Below are 18,092 nucleotides of genomic sequence, written 5' to 3' on the forward strand. Positions count from 1 at the left end.
TTACGTACGGAATAAATTCAGTGCATACAAATCAGACGACTATGCCTTTCTCTTTGCCACAGCAAGTCAGACTTCTATCAACAGGGACTTGACTGATTTGCCTCTAGGTATTCGCCATCCTCCAATCCGCAGGAGTATTCTTCCAAATCGACCGCGGCCTTGGAAAGTCCGTCGACCTGATCAACCCAGACAAGTTGATCCTGATCCAAAAAGCAGCCTACTGCTCCGACATCCTGTACATTATAACCCTCTTCTTCACCAAACTCTCGACCTCTTTTCTCTTCCTACGCTTGACGCCAGGAAAAGGGCATTCAATAGCAATATGGAGCACGATTGCCATGATCATAGCATGGGCTGTGATCTCTATCCTCCTGATAGCTATACGCTGCCACCCCGCCAATCCATGGCTTGACACCACGGCAGACATGTGCGGTAACTTGTTCGCACGCTGGCAGTTCATTGCTGCCCTCGATATCCTGACCGAAGCGGCGCTCTTCTCCATTTCCTTGTACCTAATATGGGGGATCCAGATGTCTCTAAAGTCAAAGACTATCGTAGTAACCTCTTTTGGCTGTCGACTTCCGTGAGTCCTTCCTCACTCTTACCCAGATTACTATTTTAATATTAGACATCAGTGTCATAGCAATAGCTGGTCTACGATTACACTTCCTCTTCCTGGCCCTCACCTCCTCAAACCCAACCCTCCGCGGAGCCCCCGAGTCCACCTCCATAACCCAAATCGAGATCGGCTATGCGATCATGGCCTCCATCGTGCCCTGCCTCAAGAACTTCATGGCCGCGTACGACGCGCCCATTCAGAGTCAAAACTGGTACCCACACTACGGCACTTCTGAAGCTTACACACACGAACTTGCTTCCGTTGCCGTCTCCACAAAATCCGCAGCAAAATCATCGAAATCCGTGGTCTCGACCGCGGTCTCGAATTCAAGTCCGGAAGTTAAGGAGACGAGTAGAGGGGGAGTGCAGGTGTATAGTGGAGGCAAGAAAGGGGGTGGAGCGAGTATACTGAGCTCGGGATTGGGCAAGCTGCGCCCGGAGCAGATTAGCTATGAAGCGCGAGTCGAGTTTAAGGAGAGGGATGGGGAGAGGAGTAGTAGGGAAGAGGGGGAGAGTAGGCGGAGTATCGAGAGTGGAAACTCGAGACGCATGATTATTAAGAAGGGGGTGGAGTGGAGCGTGGATTATGGTCGAAGGTCGAGGGAGGCGGATGAAGGCTGATCAATGGATAGATGAGAGGGATTTAAATTTTTGCGTTTTGGTTTAGGTGTTTTGGTGGGGTTTGGGCTCGGGAAAGAAAGAAAGGATTCAGGTTTTTGTAGGGATATTTGTGACATAGGTAGATGGTTGGGACATTAGTTTAAGTGATGATAGATAGAGATGCGGGCCCTTGTACTGAGGTACTTACGAATGAATGGAGTTTAGGACCGCAAAATCCATCCTTTTAAATACCCTACAAGCCATCTCACTGTGACTTATTTTCCGCAATGATCAGAGGAAGTGATTTAGAGCAATTTAGAGCGGATTCTATTCCCAATTAAACCAAAGATGTGAACGAATAGCTTATCACCCTCGTTAGCCATGGAGACAGCCACCCCCACCAAGCAAAGTTCTCTCACGAATCAAACCCAGATCCAACTCAGAAATTTATTCCACCCTCGCAGCCTTGATGATTGTGACTGGGCCCTTGTACACATATCTTCCCTGAACAACATACATGATCAGAGATATGATCAGCGTACCCATAAAAAGCACAACAGCCCAGTTGAAGTTCTGCGCCGTGACTGGTACCTGTTGCGGCCAGAAGGACCAAAAGAAGATGAACGTGACGTAGACAATGCCGATCAGGTTGACAGCCACTCCCCAGCGACCGAGGCTCCAGCGTGCTTTTGGAATGAGCTCGGGGTGCGCAACGCGGCGATAGAGAACGCAGCACATAGAGATGCAGTACGTTAGCATGATTGCGACGATTTGGACGGAAATGATGGCGTTGAAAGCTGTGGAGGAGCCGATGTTTATGAGGGAGAGGAGGCAGGTAATTACGCAGGTGAGGATAATAGAGTTTACAGGGAGTTGCTTCGTGGTGCTCACATGCCCTATCCACTTGGAGAAGGGGAGGCCGCTGTCTCTTGCAAATGCGAAGGTTTGACGAGCTGTCGAGGCGTTCCATGAGATGTTTGCTGCAATAACGATGAGGAGGACAATGATGGTAAGTGCGGTAACCCCCTGGTTGGACATCGCATTCCTGAAGACGTAGATGAAAGGGTATCCAGTTGGATCACTGAGTGCATCGTCGACACTCTCGATAGAGAAAAGGTAGGTGACAAGGAAGATGATGGCCATGACTCCATTGGCGATATAACTCCAGAAAATGGAAATTGGGACATATCGACCAGCGTCTCTGACCTCTTCGGCGATGTGGGCAGTTGCGTCGCAACCTGGTAGCTGTCAGAAAATCACACAGGAGAGACAGTGAGCACATACCCAGCAGCGAATAAATTGCCGTTATCTGTCCAACCAAGATGCTGAGGCCCATTGAAGACCAACCACCCTCATTGGAAAATTCTGTGAACACTGCCTTCGCACTCTGATGAGGGGCCATGACCCAAAGCACGATTATGACGACCAGGAAAAACAAGATGTGCAAGACCATCAAGCCGTTCTGGATCAATGCCCAGACTGGTGCACCCCAAATGTTCACGATGAAGAGGACCAATACCATGGCGAAGACGAACAGGGTTCCTTGCCAAGCTGTGGGTTGGTAGTTTGGGTAGTTGACTACGAGAAGTGCCTGGACAATCGTTCCTGTGAGGAAGGACCCGGAAGCATTTCCTGCTTGCCATGACAAAGTTGACATCCAGCCTGGAATATGTTAGCTTTGAGAAAGCTGTAGATAAGAGAGCCTACCTGTGATATAACTGAGAAACTTTTGGTGTTTAGGAGGCGCGAATTCGGAAACCCAATGATATTGGCCTCCAGTTGTGGGTGCCCTGCTCAATATCAGACGAATTCAGGGAGTAGGAGGAGTTCACTGTACGGACATCGATGACATTTCAGCCAAAGACAGAACAACGAAACTGAATCCGATGAAATTCCATACGTAGGCCCAAAACAGACCAGCCAATCCACCATTTTCCAGCCCTTGAGTATTCGCCCTGGCCTAACGTAAGCATCTGGCCAAGATGGGAGCAGTTTTTTTAATTTGTTTTTAGCTTACATCAAGAGGTACTCCCACACAGCAGCCAGAACAGTCGCAAAACTCAGCGCTGAGAGAGGGCGATAGTTTCGCTGTAGGTTTGAGTGGTTAGCTATGTTTAACAGGCAAAATGCCGAAATTTCTTCCAGCGCAGTATCACGAACCTTGAACTCTTGAACTTTTCCCATCCGCCACATATCCTTCTGATCCGACCTTGTAAATCCTGGCCGCGACGGATTTGCTTGGTCGTAGATATCGTCACCGGCTTCCCCGTCGTCAACACCGTCGAGGCTGTACTTCGTCTTCGAGACATCACTTGTGGATGAATGCAGCACAGGCTTGTCGGATACCTCAATGCCATCCGCAAGCGCGACTTGTGGTGCTTCCGCCATGGTGAAGTGCTGCCGGCGGTTCAGTTTCTCCAAAGAAAAGATTTAAAGTTTTGAAGCTGTTGGATGACGGAATTCTCGAACCACGGTGGGACAAGACGCTGTGAGTGATAAGAGCGCGAACGGAGCTACTGAAGAAAGAGCGGGACTTGCACCTTCCCTGGCCGACTTCCACGAGCCGATGTCGTCCCTTGAAAGCGGGACAAAAGACAATTTGACACCGGGAGCTGTTTGTGGTATTTTGAAGCTCCACGGCTCGCGAGATTCGCCCGATAGTTGGAAAGGGAAGTATTCCCGGACTGTATGCCGGGCATGGATCAAGGAACGGCCAGGGCAGCCGTCAATTGGCTCCCGTGTGGAGTGAAGCTTGTGCGGGCTCCAGGGGTCTGGGAACGATGTGCTGCAGTCATGGCTTGCAGGTGGAAATATCTTGTTGATAGGTGCCGCGTGGGGGGAGGGGGTTCAAACTTGTGAGACGTCTTACGAATAGGAAGTGTTCGCCAATTCTACCGCTCCTGCTGCAGAGTCCAGACCCTCCGATTGCCGACAACACCTCTAATCCACCCAGGCGCAGAGGCGAACCAAGTTGGCCAGTAGTGTTGAGCAGAACCGTGCAGGACGGGTTCGAAACCCGTTCCTCACTAGCGTGCTCGCGGAGGATGCAGCTCAATTTCTGCAGTCCCGAATGAGGCGAGTGGGACGGCTGGTCTCACTCTCCGCCAATGCAAGCATCTTTGATCGAACACTCGCAGCTGTCAAAAGATTAGCCACTTTACGAAACAAAATCTCACGGCTTTGCGGGGAATTCGAGTGGCATTTTCTTTTTTGCTTATCGTCTTTGTCGATCTTGATTGTGTGTCATGCATAGTGAAGTGTCTCAATGGTGGACGGGCCGGGCCATCCCATTTTTGACCCTTATCATTCCCCGCACAAAGTGGTCCTTACCAACGCGGCATAGTACCAACCATTATGAAATTGGAGAAATTGTTATGGGGAAGATGGAGTGTTTTTATTTAGAGTCTCAAGATGAGGACGTACGGAGTATTTCTTTGGGTATATCGTCACGTGACGCATGTGGTTTTTTAGATAAAAACCCTTCCCAACTCCCAAATGCACCAAGAACAGAGACAACTAGATCCCTTTTCTCCCACATCTAATATTCGATCATAGTCTAAAGGTTGTTTCGATGCCCTGAGGTAAGGATCGTGACCTCGCTTAATCTCACGAAAAGGGGCGCTGCCTATTGTTGCGGACCAAGCTCCCAGCATGGAGCTCGATATAAGTTACTATAAGCAAGTTTCCGTCACATACGACCATAGATTGCAGAAAGCTGGGGATCCCGTCCGCTCTCCCTTACATAAGCTGCAAATCGGTAGATTAGTAGTTGAGTGGGTGACCATCAGCGAATACCTACTGTTGTATGTTTTTGCCTTTTTGTTCTTTTGCCCTCTGTTTTCTGGCGCATATTTGGAATGACAAAAGATACATTAGTATCATTACAACCATACATATTCCATTGGACCAAGTAGATGCACAGATCAAGTCAACACCGGATCAATCTTCAATGGTCGTCGAAGGCATCCCACTTCTTTTGGCTTGAAGTCTCAAGTGTTTCAAACTAAGATTCAAAGAGAAATATTGAAATCACGGTCAGGCTAGAGCGGGAAGATGTTCCCGGTGCCGTGATATGGGTACGTTTTTCTTCAAGGCACTAGTTATGAAGTCAAATTTGAACACGGTGTGGATCTCTGAGAATGGAAGTAGCGAACGGATGTGGGACCGTGTAGTTGAGCCTCGCTCCCGAGTGGCTGGGAGCTGGAAAGTGAGTTTAGGGACTTGGAAGTCTTGTCCAGGGCAAGTGGTGGAATACCCGCTCGGAGCCTTGCTTAGAGTGGGACTTAAGAGCGAAAGTTAAATTAGTGAACGCGTCACTGACGGTAGAAGATATCCAGGCGGTGTGTGCATCCAACAGTGCGGCGAGGAATTCAAGAGTGGGAAGTTCAAGTGCGTTTTCCTCAAGATTAACACTAAACAAGAAAGAAAATTGACACACTAGGTTAAAGTAATATAGGCCATTTCATATTGGCTGTACATACAAGCACTCGTCCAGCTACTTCTCGCGGATGTCCGGCAACGGACCTAGCGGCACATTTCCCTAACCATTAATCAGCAATCCTTCTGTTACGGAAGGCGGACATAAAGTAGTTGACTCACATCTGGGTTTATCGGAGTAAGACTCTTGAAATAGTGCTTCTTGATATGCTCAACGTTTGTCGTCTCGTTGAAAGCTGGGATGTCCCAGTAAAGATGTTGCAGCCATCGATGGATATTCGGATATCCATCTCTGATCGTCTTCAGGTTTGTTTTGAACAACTGTTCACAAAAAGTTGTCAGTGGAAAAGCTAGAGCCTCCCCTGAAATGGGAAAGCTTACCGTGACATAGACTATGTCGAAGCGTACGATTGTGGGGTAAAGGCGAACATCGACTTCTGTGAGTTGGGAGCCTAGAAGGTATGGCTCTGATGTGTGCTGCAAAAGATCTTCAATGCGATCCAGAGAATTGAAGACTGCAGTGACAGCCTTCTCATATGCTTCTTGCGTTCTAGGTTTAGTTCAGTAGGGAGCTTCCTGACTTTCAGGACTTTGCAACACTCACTTTGCAATTCCTGATTTACTTTGGTCCCTCTGTCAGCGGCTTTCTCATAACTAAGGGGGTGTCTTCTTTTCACTTACTAAACGCCGTTATTAAGATCATCCTACCCTCAGTCAGCATTGCAGTCCATTACACACCACGCGGTCTTCAAAGTATCGAGCATGTGACTTACATAAATCCACGCATTCGTTTCATCAATCTTCTCTCTGAGTCCCTGTGGAACAATATTGACACCTCTAAACTCCTCGCCAAGTAAGCCATCAAACTCCGTATTGAGCATCCGTATGATTTCACTTGACTCATTGTTGACAATCGTCTTGAGCTTCTTGTCCCACAGCACGGGGACTGAAAATCGACCCGAATAGTTTGGATCCGCCAGTAAGTAAAGTTCGCGAATGTTTTGGACGCCGTTGATAGGATCAGGAACAACATTCTCTCCTGGAAGATTCTCGTCAAGAGTTACGAAACGCCAGCCTAGCTCCTATTAGAGAAATCGCGGGACAGCAGCGTACAAGCATACTGACGCCACCCAAATCCATATACCAATGCACAGAGGTAAAGCTAATAATATCCTCTAGCCCTTTGAGTTTTTGTACGATCAAAGTTCTATGGGCTGTGATCAATTGTTAGCCGCCAATCCCAGTAGAAGTGCACATGCAACCTACCCCAGGGACAAGCATAAGATACATAGAGATGATATCTCCCCTTCTCTGGTGGAAACTCGGCACCAGGTTCGGAGGAGATGAAATTCCGGAATTGAGCTGCAGGTCTCTTGAACTCGCCCGTCGCGGGGTCAATAACGGATTTAATACTTTCCTCTTTCGCTGAAGACATCTTGGGTCGGATGATTTGAGACTTATGAATTTGATATGGAGGTCAAGTTGCGTTCTTTTATGGTCCTTTTACACTTTAGGTCGGCTTGATGTTCGAGACGGTGCCGTGCCCCTGTGTGCCCCTTCGAGGTAATCAATGAAAGCATTTAGTCAGTGCGGCCGCAAGGGGCGCCACCACATACTTGTGTTGCTGCACAAAGGCTAACGTTTTATTTACGTGAGTCGAAATGGGTGTCGCTCAGAATACAATCTCATCTAGACAAAGCTAGATGCGCCTCCTTAGAGTTCTGACCCCGTGCCAATCCATGGCTCCTGCGTTAGCCCCCCATTTCTTCGCCTTTCTCGCCATGCAGCCAAACCGCCTCAAGCGAGGGGGTTCAGAAACAACCTGAACACGTCAGGGCTGTCGCGCTTGTTTTTCAAACAAGCCCGGAATATCTAGGGCTGGTCAAGAATCAGAATGTGTCCAATTTGGTCCCACATTTGCAATCAAAAACAGCGAGTTATTGATTTTCAGCGCAGCTCACGCCTCCAATATAAGGTGTCAGAGGATTGCGAATGTGTGGGCAGAAATGTTTTAAAAATAGGCTAAGGGGCACCAACTCTCATCATGTGGTCTTTCAACCAATTTCTGATCTCTAATGATTCGTAACCCGAAAGCTTCAGAAGTCAGCTTCGGCATTACCGGCATCCAAATCCGGGTCACGTGCACGCTGCTTTGGGGGCGGTAACATCCAGCCCTTGTCCCTTGGGTTGTTGAAAAATCCTGTGTGACACCGACCACCTATCATAAGTTTAGGCTAAGACTGTGCATGCATAATGGTGTTATCGCGATCAGAATGAATGGCTCAACGTGGCTCAAGTAATTGCGCCTGCATGCATGCGCTAATGGCGCATTCTTGTTGGGCCAGAGTTGGGAAAGAACGCTGCTGAATCCTTCCCTCCTGACGAGTTTCGATCCCCTCGCTGATCTTTTCCACACATCGCCATAAAACTTTACAGCAATGGCGGATGCTCCAAGGCCACCCAGCTCAATCGTGAGCATAGTCGCTTACGGCCTTCAACTCTCTACGAGCTTGGAAATCTACGCCGAAGGGTATTCAGGCTCAAAAGAGAAGCTCTATGACCTCTCAGCCGACATAAGTGCTACAGCAGCAGCATTGATGCAACTTCAACATGTCGTTGAGAGTGACAGAGCTACTCCAGACACCTCGACCAAAGTGCTGAAGGATGAAGGTGTCCAAGAGATCGAGAACGTGGCAGCGCAGTGTGAAAAGATGTACAAAACTGTTGTCATTATCGTCTCCAAAGCTGGGACAACAGCCAACAAGGGGAAGTCAGCAGTCGATTTCGGGGACTTACCTGTGTTGAAGCCATCGAGCTTGTTCCGGGACCTGAGGTGGGCATGGCTGAGTCCTCGGATCAAGAGGATTGATGAGCAGATGCGATGGATAAAGATGAAGGTCTTGCTCAATCTTCAGCTTGCTGAACTCGCAAAAGTCCAACTAGGGTGAGAGGCTCTTCCTAGTTCTCAAAGGCTATTCTGAACGTTCTAGGATTCCGACCAGAGCTCCAGGAAGTTTCACTGAAGAGCTAGCTTTGAGAGTTATGGCCCATCGGCTTAGACGACGAGAGATGAGATATTTTGAGAAGCTTTCCACCAAATACCGGGTCAAGCCATTCGAATTCGACTCTCCATATACTGCAAGCGTCGTTTCTATCCCTGATTACGTCCCACCTCCAATGCCAAATCCAGGACCAGCTGGATTTAGCTGTGGATTTGCAAACGAGGGGCCTTCGTCCATACCTTTCAGGCCATCAGTGCCAGAGACGAATAAGGTTCCCCCATTTCCCTCAGTCGACGAGGTGGTTGTGATTGAAGAACACGATCCCCCAGCAAGACCCAAGGAGCCACTAACCCAGCCGGTCAAAGAAAACAAGTAAGTCCTGGAACGACAGAATCCATAGCAAATAAGTACTAATTTTCTGCAGCGATGAACCACTCTGCTCCACCATGCCGCCTCCGCCACCTGCTGCTTGTAGCACGAGAAGTAATACCATGGTACCAGACCTGCAGAGTGAGAGAGGGGCTGCTGATTTGAAAGATGCTACCACGAAGGTTGATGTTGAAGAAGCAAAGCCGGTTGAACCAGCACCCGTAAAGCCTCAGGAGCCAAATGGCGAACCATCCACTACGACGGATGACAAGCCCATGGCAGATGGAGCCGAAGCGGAAAAATCTGCAGACAAGCCAGCAGCTGTTTCCGCTATTCCCGAATTCGAGAACAGGCAGAGTTTCTTCCCGGCCTGGCTTACAGGGATGTTTGGCCAAGGCAACAAGCTCTCCAGTGACTGGGAAAGCCAGACACTCGAAGCATTCATTATTCCCGAGAACTCGCAAGGGATACTCAAAGTCCCATTCGGCCATCAGAACCTGACTCAAGGTCTGAGACGAATGAGAAAGCAATGTCTGCCTTGGGACCAGTACACTGCACTCGGGTCGCAGCATCACAAACGTATCAGCCAAGCAGTCCTTGAAGCGAAGAAGCTGGACTCACGAGAGAGGACTTGCGTCGCTGTTGGTCTAAACAAAGAATATGGAGCCGAAAGAATTATGCTATTCTTCTTGGTTGGTGCTCCCGTGGAACCAATTCATTTCAAGGATGCAGTGGGTCGCAAGTACACCTTCCCATACGAGCAAGCTCGTACATTTCCGGTAAGTTTCCTTTGCTTCGTGCATGGCTTCATGCTGACTAATCCACAATAGCTCATGAAACGCCTCATCGATCAAGCCTTTTTGCATGTCGAAGGCTTAGGGCCTCATGTTAAGGAAGGCCATTACGATCTCATCGACGAAGAGGGAAAGATCATCCTGCCAAATCTCTATGACCAGTCGGTCAAACCGGGAAGTGAGATCTCGCAGCATATGTGGCCGTTTCCAACGCCTCCGCCTCCCAGTCATTTCAACAAAAGACCTGGTCCTCCGCCTGCACCACAAAATCCTCCACCAGCTCCACCTCGTGACTGGCCAGGAGGGCCACCTCCTCAGGCTCCTCAAAGAGCTGCTGGGCTCGCGGTTCCCCCTCTTGGTCCCGGTGTGCCTCCCGGTGGGCCTCCCGGTGGGCCTCCCGTCATCGTCAACTTGGTTAGGCCGCCATCGGGTCCGAGCCAACCTGCCCGCGGAGTCCTCAGCTGGATGGCTGGGAACAAGTCAGATGACTCCAGCTTCTTGGCTTCAGACTCAGATATCGAGGATGAGCCTGAGGACTTAGGGCTTGAGATTGATTTTGATAAGGAGGAGGAGAACGCGAAGCTTAATCTTGGAGAATTGCTTGGGAAGTTAACCAATGCTACCGATACCGTGCACGATGTCTTCTCTGATGATGAGGATTCGAGCGATGATGATAGCGATGCTTCCAGCAGCCTGGTTTCCGATTGATGGATATAAGAGGGATGAATAGGGTGTGGTATCATGATAACGGCCAATCTTTTCCTCCTTGTTCATGGTTTTATGATAGGTATTTAAGTTGTATCGAAAGCAATCCTGAGATGACACGTTTCCCTTGTGCATGAAACTCCGCTCGGAAAGAAGAAACTATTGAGAAACAATTTTCCAGAAAGGAATGGAGAAAGTGGCAGCATATAAAACACCCAAATCCATTGTTGCTAGCGGCAAAACTTGTGGCCAACGAGAACCCCAGCCGTGGTGATAATCCCGAGCTTGGCGTTTAACTGCATCCAAACTATCTTCAAAGCTGCTGTCAGCAAAAGTAGTCCCCCATGGATGCGCTCCGGGGTTGGTAGATGGCGGGACTTTGCGGAGTATTCAAAGCTGTCACCTGCACGAGGAAACTGCGATGCAAAAGATATCCAACTTGCTTATGACTGCTCTAACTCATAGCACAACGAGCGAACACAATGATTAGAAGGGTTCACCAGCCAACCGCCCAAAAAGTAGTTTTACTATAACCACACCACAACCACATCCCAAAATGAAGAAAATAAGTTAATATTCGTGATGTACGACCTCGCTTTGGTCATTTCACAGATTTTCTGAATTTTCTGAGCCCTTTAAAAAAATTTCAAAATTTTGCTTGCGCGGTTGAGTGATTTGGGCGGTTGGTTGGTGATCCCTTCTATGTACCCGCTCGGCAATTTGGAACACATTTGAATGATCTATTTCTGTAGTGGGCACCTGTTGGCCTTTCGTTTCAGTGGTCAAGGCCCCCGGTAAATTTATGTTGGCTCTCATCCATTCGTTGGCCGACCTGGCCCTTGGACAGGCTCGGCAACGATCCAGTATCGATGGTATTGATACGGTATTGATAAGGTATCGCTGGTATTGATACCTAAGCGATTCTCGGACCCCAAATACTCTTTACTATTAATAAAACTAACCTAAAGGCTTGGATATTAAAAGAAAAGTATATTACTCTATTATCTAGAGTATTCTTTATAATTTAGACCTTTTTTAAACCTTTTATAAGAAGTTTTACTTATAGTACCTAATTTTTGGTGTTCTTAAGCTTACTAATATTTGGGCAATAAGCGAATCTCCGAGTACGAGGCTAATAGTCCGAATACGAAGAGATATTATTATATTAAGAGTTTATTAATAATTTTATAAATTTAAAGCTTAAAATCCTTTATTTATAATAGGTTATGTACATAAATAGCTTATATAGAAAAAATCTCTTTCAAAATAGAAGATAATAAGGCATTTAAATCGCAGGGGGTTTTTGATTCATTCGATTCGATTCGATACCGGTCCGATATCAATCCAGTATCGATACCTCAGGTATCAATGCCGAGCCGAGTGGCCAGAGTTTCAACAGGTACAGTAACCTCACCCTCTCGCTTTTCGGCGCTTCGATTTTTTTTTGGGATTTCCACATCAGAAAACCAGATCGCTCTTCGTTCTGGGAGTCAGAATTAGATTCTTTAACTTTATTATGGATATTCCCTGCCACCATCACGGCCAGTTGGAGAGGAATGGTAACAAAAACTTAATGGTGGCCTTGAAAATAGAATCAGAGGACTAATCCTATCAATTATAGCTTCCGACAAGGCTTTGCTGGATGAACTCCTACTTCAAGTATGCTTGGTAGAAGAGATAGTCCAAGCATACATACAAAAGTTGCGACAGCACATCCTATATCGCCCACTTCTACTTGTCGGAATCTGCATTTGCCTCTGTATCCATGCTGTGGGCCTATCTCTTCACCTGGCTATGAGAAAGGCTGAATCGTTCCTTTTACAGGTCTGCTAGATTCTCCATTCCCACCTCTGTTGATTAAAAATATTTTAGGTCTAATCCATCCTCACAGTCAGCCCAAGTTGATCCTGCTTCCCCTCCTCAAGAAGGAACTCCGAATAAAGATATGTTGCGGTTTAAACTGAGTGAAGAAATTGCCATCGCAAAGGAATCGGGGCAGAAGAAAACCTGCGAGAGCAAGCCTTCATTCAATCTACCAACGGAGATAGCACCCAAAGGGACATCCATTGCGGGCCCACCACCCACTAAACCGAAGACATTCTCCATTGGAGATATAGTTGCGCACAAAATTAGGTTGCTAGAACGTGGGAAGAACCCAGAAAGGTTGTTGAATCGGGCCATAAATCTACGAGACATGAATACAAGCTGTGCCCTGTTAGATATGAGAAAGTGGAACGACACCGAAGGTCCTAAACAGACTTTTCCAATACACGAAGCCGCTATCACTGGAGATATTCAACTTTTCCATGTCGTCTTAAAGAACACGAAGAATAAATGGGTCGGGGCGGGTAATAGTGGGAAAACTGCACTGGAATTCGCAGCCTTGCATGGACACCAAGGCATATCGGAGATACTTTTGGAACCTACCAATTTCGAAGCAGATGTCGAGATCCCGTTCAAAGCGCTCAAAGGAGCTATTAAGCAGGCAGAAGCAGGTGGTCATCAAAATTTAGCCAAATGGCTGACAGGGCGACTCCGGGGGATCGAAAAAGCTAAGAAGGAACAGGATTTCATGCTTTCAGTGGAGCGAGGCGATTCGGTAGCTGTTAAAGACTTTCTTGAGGTTGGAATCAGCAAACCGCAAGCATTAGCTGTTGCTCTGAGAAACAGCCGAACAGGTGTTGCATCCTTACTTCTGCAATCTATGGAAAATGGTCATTCATATAACCTGTTTGACGCAATTGATCAATCAGCAGCCTTGGGAGATTTAGGGGCTGTCGAGTTGGTTCTGTCAAAGGTTCCAGATATGGAGAGGCAACGGGCAACTCACCAGGCTCTCACAGTCTCATTGGACTTCGAGCATAAACAGTTATCAAGGCAACTGTTGAAATCATCTGAAATCGACCCTGGATTCGCGCTCAAACAGGGCGCATTGTTCAGGGACCCCGAAGTCGTCACCTGGTCACTCCGTAACAACGTGAGTGGTTTAATCGACAAAAGTTGTCTCACCGCTGCCCTCCATTACGCAATTACCCCAGATAAACAAAGGCTTGATGCTCAACTTAGCAATTGGACAAAAGTGGTACAATTACTGTTAGAGGGTGGTGCAGAATTGGAAACAGGTCATGGCTTTTTGGGAAGCGCCCTACGCCACGCTGCCGCGAATGGAGAACCCGCGATTGTAAAGCTCTTACTTGGTCATGGAGCAGATGTTAATGCTCAAGGCATTTTCGGTGGAAGCAGCCCACTCATGATTGCAATTTCGGCAGGCGACCTCAGTACAACCCGCGTCCTCATCGAGCACTGCGCTTCCCTCCAAAACCTGAAGGGAATTGCAGGCAATGGGCTACAAACAGCAAGTTTCCTAGGTGTGGAAATAATTGTTAAAGAGCTGCTCGATAGAGGTGCAGATGTAGACGCTCATCTTGACCCGTGGGGCACTCCACTCGTCCTGGCATTGCAAGGGAACCACCCTGGTGTGGCAAGATTACTTCTCTCCAGAGGTGCAAACGTCAAGGTTGATAATCCTGAGTGTGGTACTGCTCTCCATATTGCTGCAATGCTTGGGTTAGAGGAATTAACCAAATTGCTGGTTGCAGCAAGTGCTGATGTTGATGCGAAAGGAGGAGTATACTGCACCGCACTTCAAGCTGCTATTGCACGAGGGCATAAAATCATCGCATTGTTCTTGCTCGACCACGGTGCAGATGTAAACATTCAAGGAGGGATTCATGGAAATGCACTACAAGCAGCATATGACAGGTCGGATTGTCTGATGATTAAATTGCTCTTATTGTCTGGTGCGAGGGCAAAGAAGCCTATCGATTCGTCTCTCCTTCATTGATGGAAAAACTATTGGGTCTATCTTTTCTTCTCAAGCTATCGATTAGATATTATAACTTTGAATATCGCTCTTAACCATGTCCAAAGTTTGAGAGATTTTCCTGCCTTCAATAGACCAGATATGTGATGAGATCAGTGGGATGCTGGCAGTAAAATTTCATTTGGGATGATCTCTATATCATCCAGGGCAGTCGCAGCATTTAACCGATCGTCAATATTTCAGCCCAAACACTTCAAAGTACTACACAACAAATTAGTTCCAAACAAGGAGACTCGGATGGACACAATTAAAGGCTATTGGGTAATCAATTGTATCTAGAAAAGAGTGTTAATATTATGTAGGGGGGCAATTCCTCTGGGTCTTGCGACTGAGTTCGCTCGAATGGAGGACAATGGTTGAATGGACAGTACCCCGCTATGTATTTCGGCCCCCAAAATACCCCGCAAAGCATCATCACCCAGGATCCTCCACTGCGGCATGTCTCAACACTTATTTTTCAGTCAAAAGTGTAATTATATCAATCTAGGAAATGCCTAGATGCTGGTGGGCATCAGAAAATAACACAGGAACTGAGAAACTTTGTGTTGAGAGTGGAAGTGTGGTGTGCCTTTGAGCCGGAATTGAAAAAAGGCCCAAGCCTATTTCACTACTCATAAAACATAAGAGAAGAAATTATTTACAAGTTAAGAATAGCCTAATCAATAGCTTTCCAGGTATCCTCCCTATCTAGAGCTTGCGATTGACACTGTCAGGAATGTTAGTGTGTACATGGAAAAGATCAACTGGGAGGAGCTTACTATTTGATAATAAATGCCCCTTTTCCTCAACAACGAAGAATGATTTTGTCACGTGCTGCGCACAGGCATATATATAGCTTCTTCACCGCCATTAAGGCACCATCATTCATACATATTTACACTAATACACACACATTTCCACTTCCACAGCTTGTCCAGGCCGTAACAGATTTCCTGTCTCAAATACTTTTCTATCACCGGTGACGAAGATGACATCAGCATTCTGTACCGTAGCTAGCCTATGCGCAACGACAAGCATCGCCCTACCCCTCCCGGTCCTCTCGAAAACAGCTTGCACCGACCTTTCCGTCTCCGAATCAAGATTGGAAGCCGCTTGATCCAGTAGCGGAACTCTTGGGTTCCTAATCAACGCTCTAGCAATAGCAAGTATCTGCTTTTGGCCACCAGAAAAGGCGGCACCTTTGGTGCCGACCGCTGTGTCATAACCTTCTGGAAGTGAGGCGATGAAGTTGTGCTTGACAAAAGGTGGTCTCATTACTGATTAAATCGAAGCTGCTTTCCCTCTCCAAGCATTTTTGTTTACTGAACTCATATCGGTATTCAATTTCTATGGATACTGGTGGTTTATGCAATGGTGGACCAACTGGTGGTGTCTGATGTATGCTGTCCTGGCAGCTGGTGTGGGTATCAGCTACTTCGCACTCGGATGGTCTGCAAATACTGTCTCATTTGTAAGTTCAAGGGATCTTCAAGTCAACTGCGGGATATACTGACACTATTAGCATATTACCTCTATCTACCGGAAGGAGTACTTCGAACATCAGCACCTCAACTGCTGTCCAAGTGAAGTAACATACCAAAGACAACATTTATAAGCGGGAGTGTGACTCCAGCGCAAATTGAAGCGAAGCAAGCAGCAAAAAGAAGTAATTTATCACCCCATGACGAGTATGTTAAGAAATCTCTGAAAGCTACTTGATACTCTGCTTGGCTAAATTTCTTCTTTTCTGAGACTGGGGCGGCGGTCGTAGCTTCAGCCCATGTCGGAGCTTCATCTCCATGATGGCCGCCTTCTGGCGAGACTGGTAAAGTTGCTGAAGTTGACCACGGAGTTGGGGAAGTGCATTGTTCTTCACCAGCAGCTGCTAACTCGGATTGATCGTGAGTGCCAATCTCTGATAAAACTGGCAGAGTTGCTGAAGTGGACCAAGGATTTGTCGTCGACGCCGGCGAGGGCGGTGTGTCAACTTTGGCCTCTATCTTGCTGACTTGATTCTCGATCGTCGTCTCATTTTCTACTGAGGCATGGTTGTTCTCTGTCCCTCCGAGCACAGGCATACTCATAAAAAGCGAACTTGTGTTAGCTGGCCCTGGTGGTCTGGACCAGTCGGATATCGGACCTTCATCTTCCGCAACTTTCGCCATGATCAGTTACACAGGATCTCCAACATACAGAACAAACACGGTGATGGAACCGATTGAAGAGCAGATGGCGAAGAATTAAGACGCCTTCGTCCAAGCTATTTCTAAGCTCCGATAACTTAATCTTTCGGATGAATCCACTTCAGACGATAGCTGAGATCGGAAGAAGGAGTGAGTAGGGCTATTCATGTCCGTCAAATCACATTATATGGGCGAATCTTTTGAATCGCGATATGGACCCTGGTATTAATCTAGCGGGTGAAGTGCCGCTCAATTAGGCGAGCTTCCCCTGAAATCGAGGAAGTTTCCACATATTACTATATAAACAATATTAATCTACCGGTTGTTTCCAAAAATCATGCTGATGGAGTTACTGTATTTTATTTGAGGAAAGTTTGAATCATGTTGTTACACATCGGTCGGTAATGTCATACGACTGGTTCTCCACACAGTGGGCACACAAACCACTTTACGAGCCCGGCCTCAAAACTCCGTGTTTTTAGCGATGTTTTCAGGCATCGGCAAACCTAAAGTCTCCTACTTTACTTAACAAATATGCAATAACTATTAATTGTGACCTATTATAATCTATACGTACATAATTAAAGAAGCTAGAGTGAGTTTCAAATTTTTTATAAAACGATTTAGGAAATAATATAAACGGCACAAAATTGGGCTTGGCGTTTGTTTCTCAGCGAATTTACTTTTTTTAAGGCTAATAAGTCTAAGAGAATACCTGTATAACGCTCCGCTAGCCCTCCGGGGGCCACTGCCGTGGGGGCGGGGTTTTTATAGGGCGAGAGGTAAGACACCCTTCGCAACCAGTGAGTGCCTAACACCGCAAGGATGGCCATGTACAGGGGCCCGCTTTCAGGGACAGTCCATCCGCAGCCCTAACCTATATTGAGAATAGTGCCAGCGCCCACCAAAACTCTATTCTTACCACACATCACCTCTCCTTCGTAGACGACAAGTGAAAACGGAGCTCTCCCCGGACTCTAGCCATGGCTGAACCTTGCCAGCAATAAGGGGCAGTCCTTTGTACCTGTCAGCGCCACCGTCCACATCCATGTCAATATAACCCTTTTCTGCGACTCGCTCTGTTCGTGGGTTTCACAAGACACTCAACACCACGAAGCTTTCGCGGCAAATCACGAGCAATTTGCTGCTGTACAGAGTACTTCGACCGGGAAATAAGCCTCGCCCAGGAGACTCTGAAGCGCCGATATGTTACCAAAAAGTGACTTGGGGAGTACCTTTGATCCTGGTCGCCATAAGGTAGCTGGCTGACACCATTTTTGAGCATCAAGATGAGAACCCTCTAAGACATGGGCAAATCTTCCGTGCGCTTTCAATAGATTCTCGAAAACCAGGTTCTAGAGGCTGTCTTATAGAAGCATTCCAAAGCCCGTTTTCCCGGATAACCTCTGAAGCAGAGCTTTTGGCTTGTTTGGAGGAAAGAAAAGCTGGTCACGTGCCACAACCCTTACGTCCACCACACCTTCCTCGATAGGCATCTACCTCGTTTCCTTCTACTTACTTT

General features: G+C 47.3%; 7 protein-coding genes across 7 annotated transcripts; 4 read left to right on the top strand and 3 right to left on the bottom strand.

The window, feature by feature from the left end:
* Positions 1 to 41: 41 nt before the first annotated feature.
* K444DRAFT_658886 (uncharacterized protein) lies at positions 42 to 1,468 on the top strand (the record flags this gene model as incomplete). The annotated part of the gene is made up of 3 exons (XM_024886306.1): positions 42 to 65; positions 108 to 583; positions 636 to 1,468. 3 exons carry the CDS (start codon positions 42 to 44, stop codon positions 1,237 to 1,239), a joined length of 1,104 nt encoding a protein of 367 aa, XP_024743491.1. The 3' UTR covers positions 1,240 to 1,468.
* A 197-nt stretch (positions 1,469 to 1,665) lies between these two features.
* Positions 1,666 to 3,606, bottom strand: K444DRAFT_517150 (putative GABA permease; the record flags this gene model as incomplete). Its single annotated transcript, XM_024873747.1, has 6 exons — positions 1,666 to 2,456; positions 2,503 to 2,880; positions 2,926 to 3,008; positions 3,060 to 3,173; positions 3,236 to 3,306; positions 3,379 to 3,606. The coding sequence occupies 6 exons, from the start codon at positions 3,604 to 3,606 to the stop codon at positions 1,666 to 1,668; spliced, it is 1,665 nt and encodes a 554-aa protein (XP_024743492.1).
* A 2,048-nt stretch (positions 3,607 to 5,654) lies between these two features.
* Positions 5,655 to 7,240, bottom strand: K444DRAFT_551715 (uncharacterized protein). The gene is made up of 8 exons (XM_024876556.1): positions 6,922 to 7,240; positions 6,777 to 6,869; positions 6,429 to 6,730; positions 6,337 to 6,359; positions 6,260 to 6,277; positions 6,037 to 6,205; positions 5,818 to 5,976; positions 5,655 to 5,758 (listed from the first exon to the last, which is right to left on the bottom strand). The coding sequence occupies exons 1-8, from the start codon at positions 7,088 to 7,090 to the stop codon at positions 5,714 to 5,716; spliced, it is 978 nt and encodes a 325-aa protein (XP_024743493.1). The 5' UTR covers positions 7,091 to 7,240; the 3' UTR covers positions 5,655 to 5,713.
* Positions 7,241 to 8,000: 760 nt separating this feature from the next.
* K444DRAFT_606909 (uncharacterized protein) lies at positions 8,001 to 10,764 on the top strand. The gene is made up of 4 exons (XM_024879072.1): positions 8,001 to 8,599; positions 8,646 to 9,029; positions 9,082 to 9,805; positions 9,857 to 10,764. Exons 1-4 carry the CDS (start codon positions 8,094 to 8,096, stop codon positions 10,526 to 10,528), a joined length of 2,286 nt encoding a protein of 761 aa, XP_024743494.1. The 5' UTR covers positions 8,001 to 8,093; the 3' UTR covers positions 10,529 to 10,764.
* Positions 10,765 to 11,961: 1,197 nt separating this feature from the next.
* On the top strand, positions 11,962 to 13,758 carry K444DRAFT_579902 (ankyrin; the record flags this gene model as incomplete). Its single annotated transcript, XM_024877684.1, has 3 exons — positions 11,962 to 12,084; positions 12,147 to 12,349; positions 12,417 to 13,758. Coding segments are annotated over exons 1-3 (1,587 nt in total), but the record flags the coding sequence as incomplete, so codon positions are not given.
* A 299-nt stretch (positions 13,759 to 14,057) lies between these two features.
* Positions 14,058 to 14,330, top strand: K444DRAFT_488245 (ankyrin; the record flags this gene model as incomplete). Its single annotated transcript, XM_024873161.1, has 1 exon — positions 14,058 to 14,330. A coding segment is annotated over one exon (273 nt), but the record flags the coding sequence as incomplete, so codon positions are not given.
* A 996-nt stretch (positions 14,331 to 15,326) lies between these two features.
* On the bottom strand, positions 15,327 to 15,608 carry K444DRAFT_511820 (P-loop containing nucleoside triphosphate hydrolase protein; the record flags this gene model as incomplete). Its single annotated transcript, XM_024873477.1, has 1 exon — positions 15,327 to 15,608. A coding segment is annotated over one exon (282 nt), but the record flags the coding sequence as incomplete, so codon positions are not given.
* Between the last annotated feature and the right edge of the window lie 2,484 nt (positions 15,609 to 18,092).

The sequence above is a fragment of the Hyaloscypha bicolor genome (genome assembly GCF_002865645.1).
Source record: "Hyaloscypha bicolor E unplaced genomic scaffold K444scaffold_13, whole genome shotgun sequence".
In the NCBI taxonomy this organism is placed as follows: Eukaryota; Fungi; Ascomycota; class Leotiomycetes; order Helotiales; family Hyaloscyphaceae; genus Hyaloscypha; species Hyaloscypha bicolor.

Bases quoted from the DNA above. Each gene is read 5' to 3' on its own strand.
- K444DRAFT_551715 (XM_024876556.1), bottom strand. From the start codon at position 7,090: ATGTCTTCAGCGAAAGAGGAAAGTATTAAATCCGTTATTGACCCCGCG. The intron at 6,870-6,921 runs GTAGGTTGCATG...AATTGATCACAG, and splicing joins ATCTTATGCTTGTCCCTGGG to CCCATAGAACTTTGATCGTA. The intron at 5,759-5,817 runs GTGAGTCAACTA...ATTAATGGTTAG, and splicing joins TTACTCCGATAAACCCAGAT to GGAAATGTGCCGCTAGGTCC.
- K444DRAFT_606909 (XM_024879072.1), top strand. From the start codon at position 8,094: ATGGCGGATGCTCCAAGGCCACCCAGCTCAATCGTGAGCATAGTCGCT. The intron at 8,600-8,645 runs GTGAGAGGCTCT...TGAACGTTCTAG, and splicing joins CTCGCAAAAGTCCAACTAGG to GATTCCGACCAGAGCTCCAG. The intron at 9,806-9,856 runs GTAAGTTTCCTT...AATCCACAATAG, and splicing joins AGCAAGCTCGTACATTTCCG to CTCATGAAACGCCTCATCGA.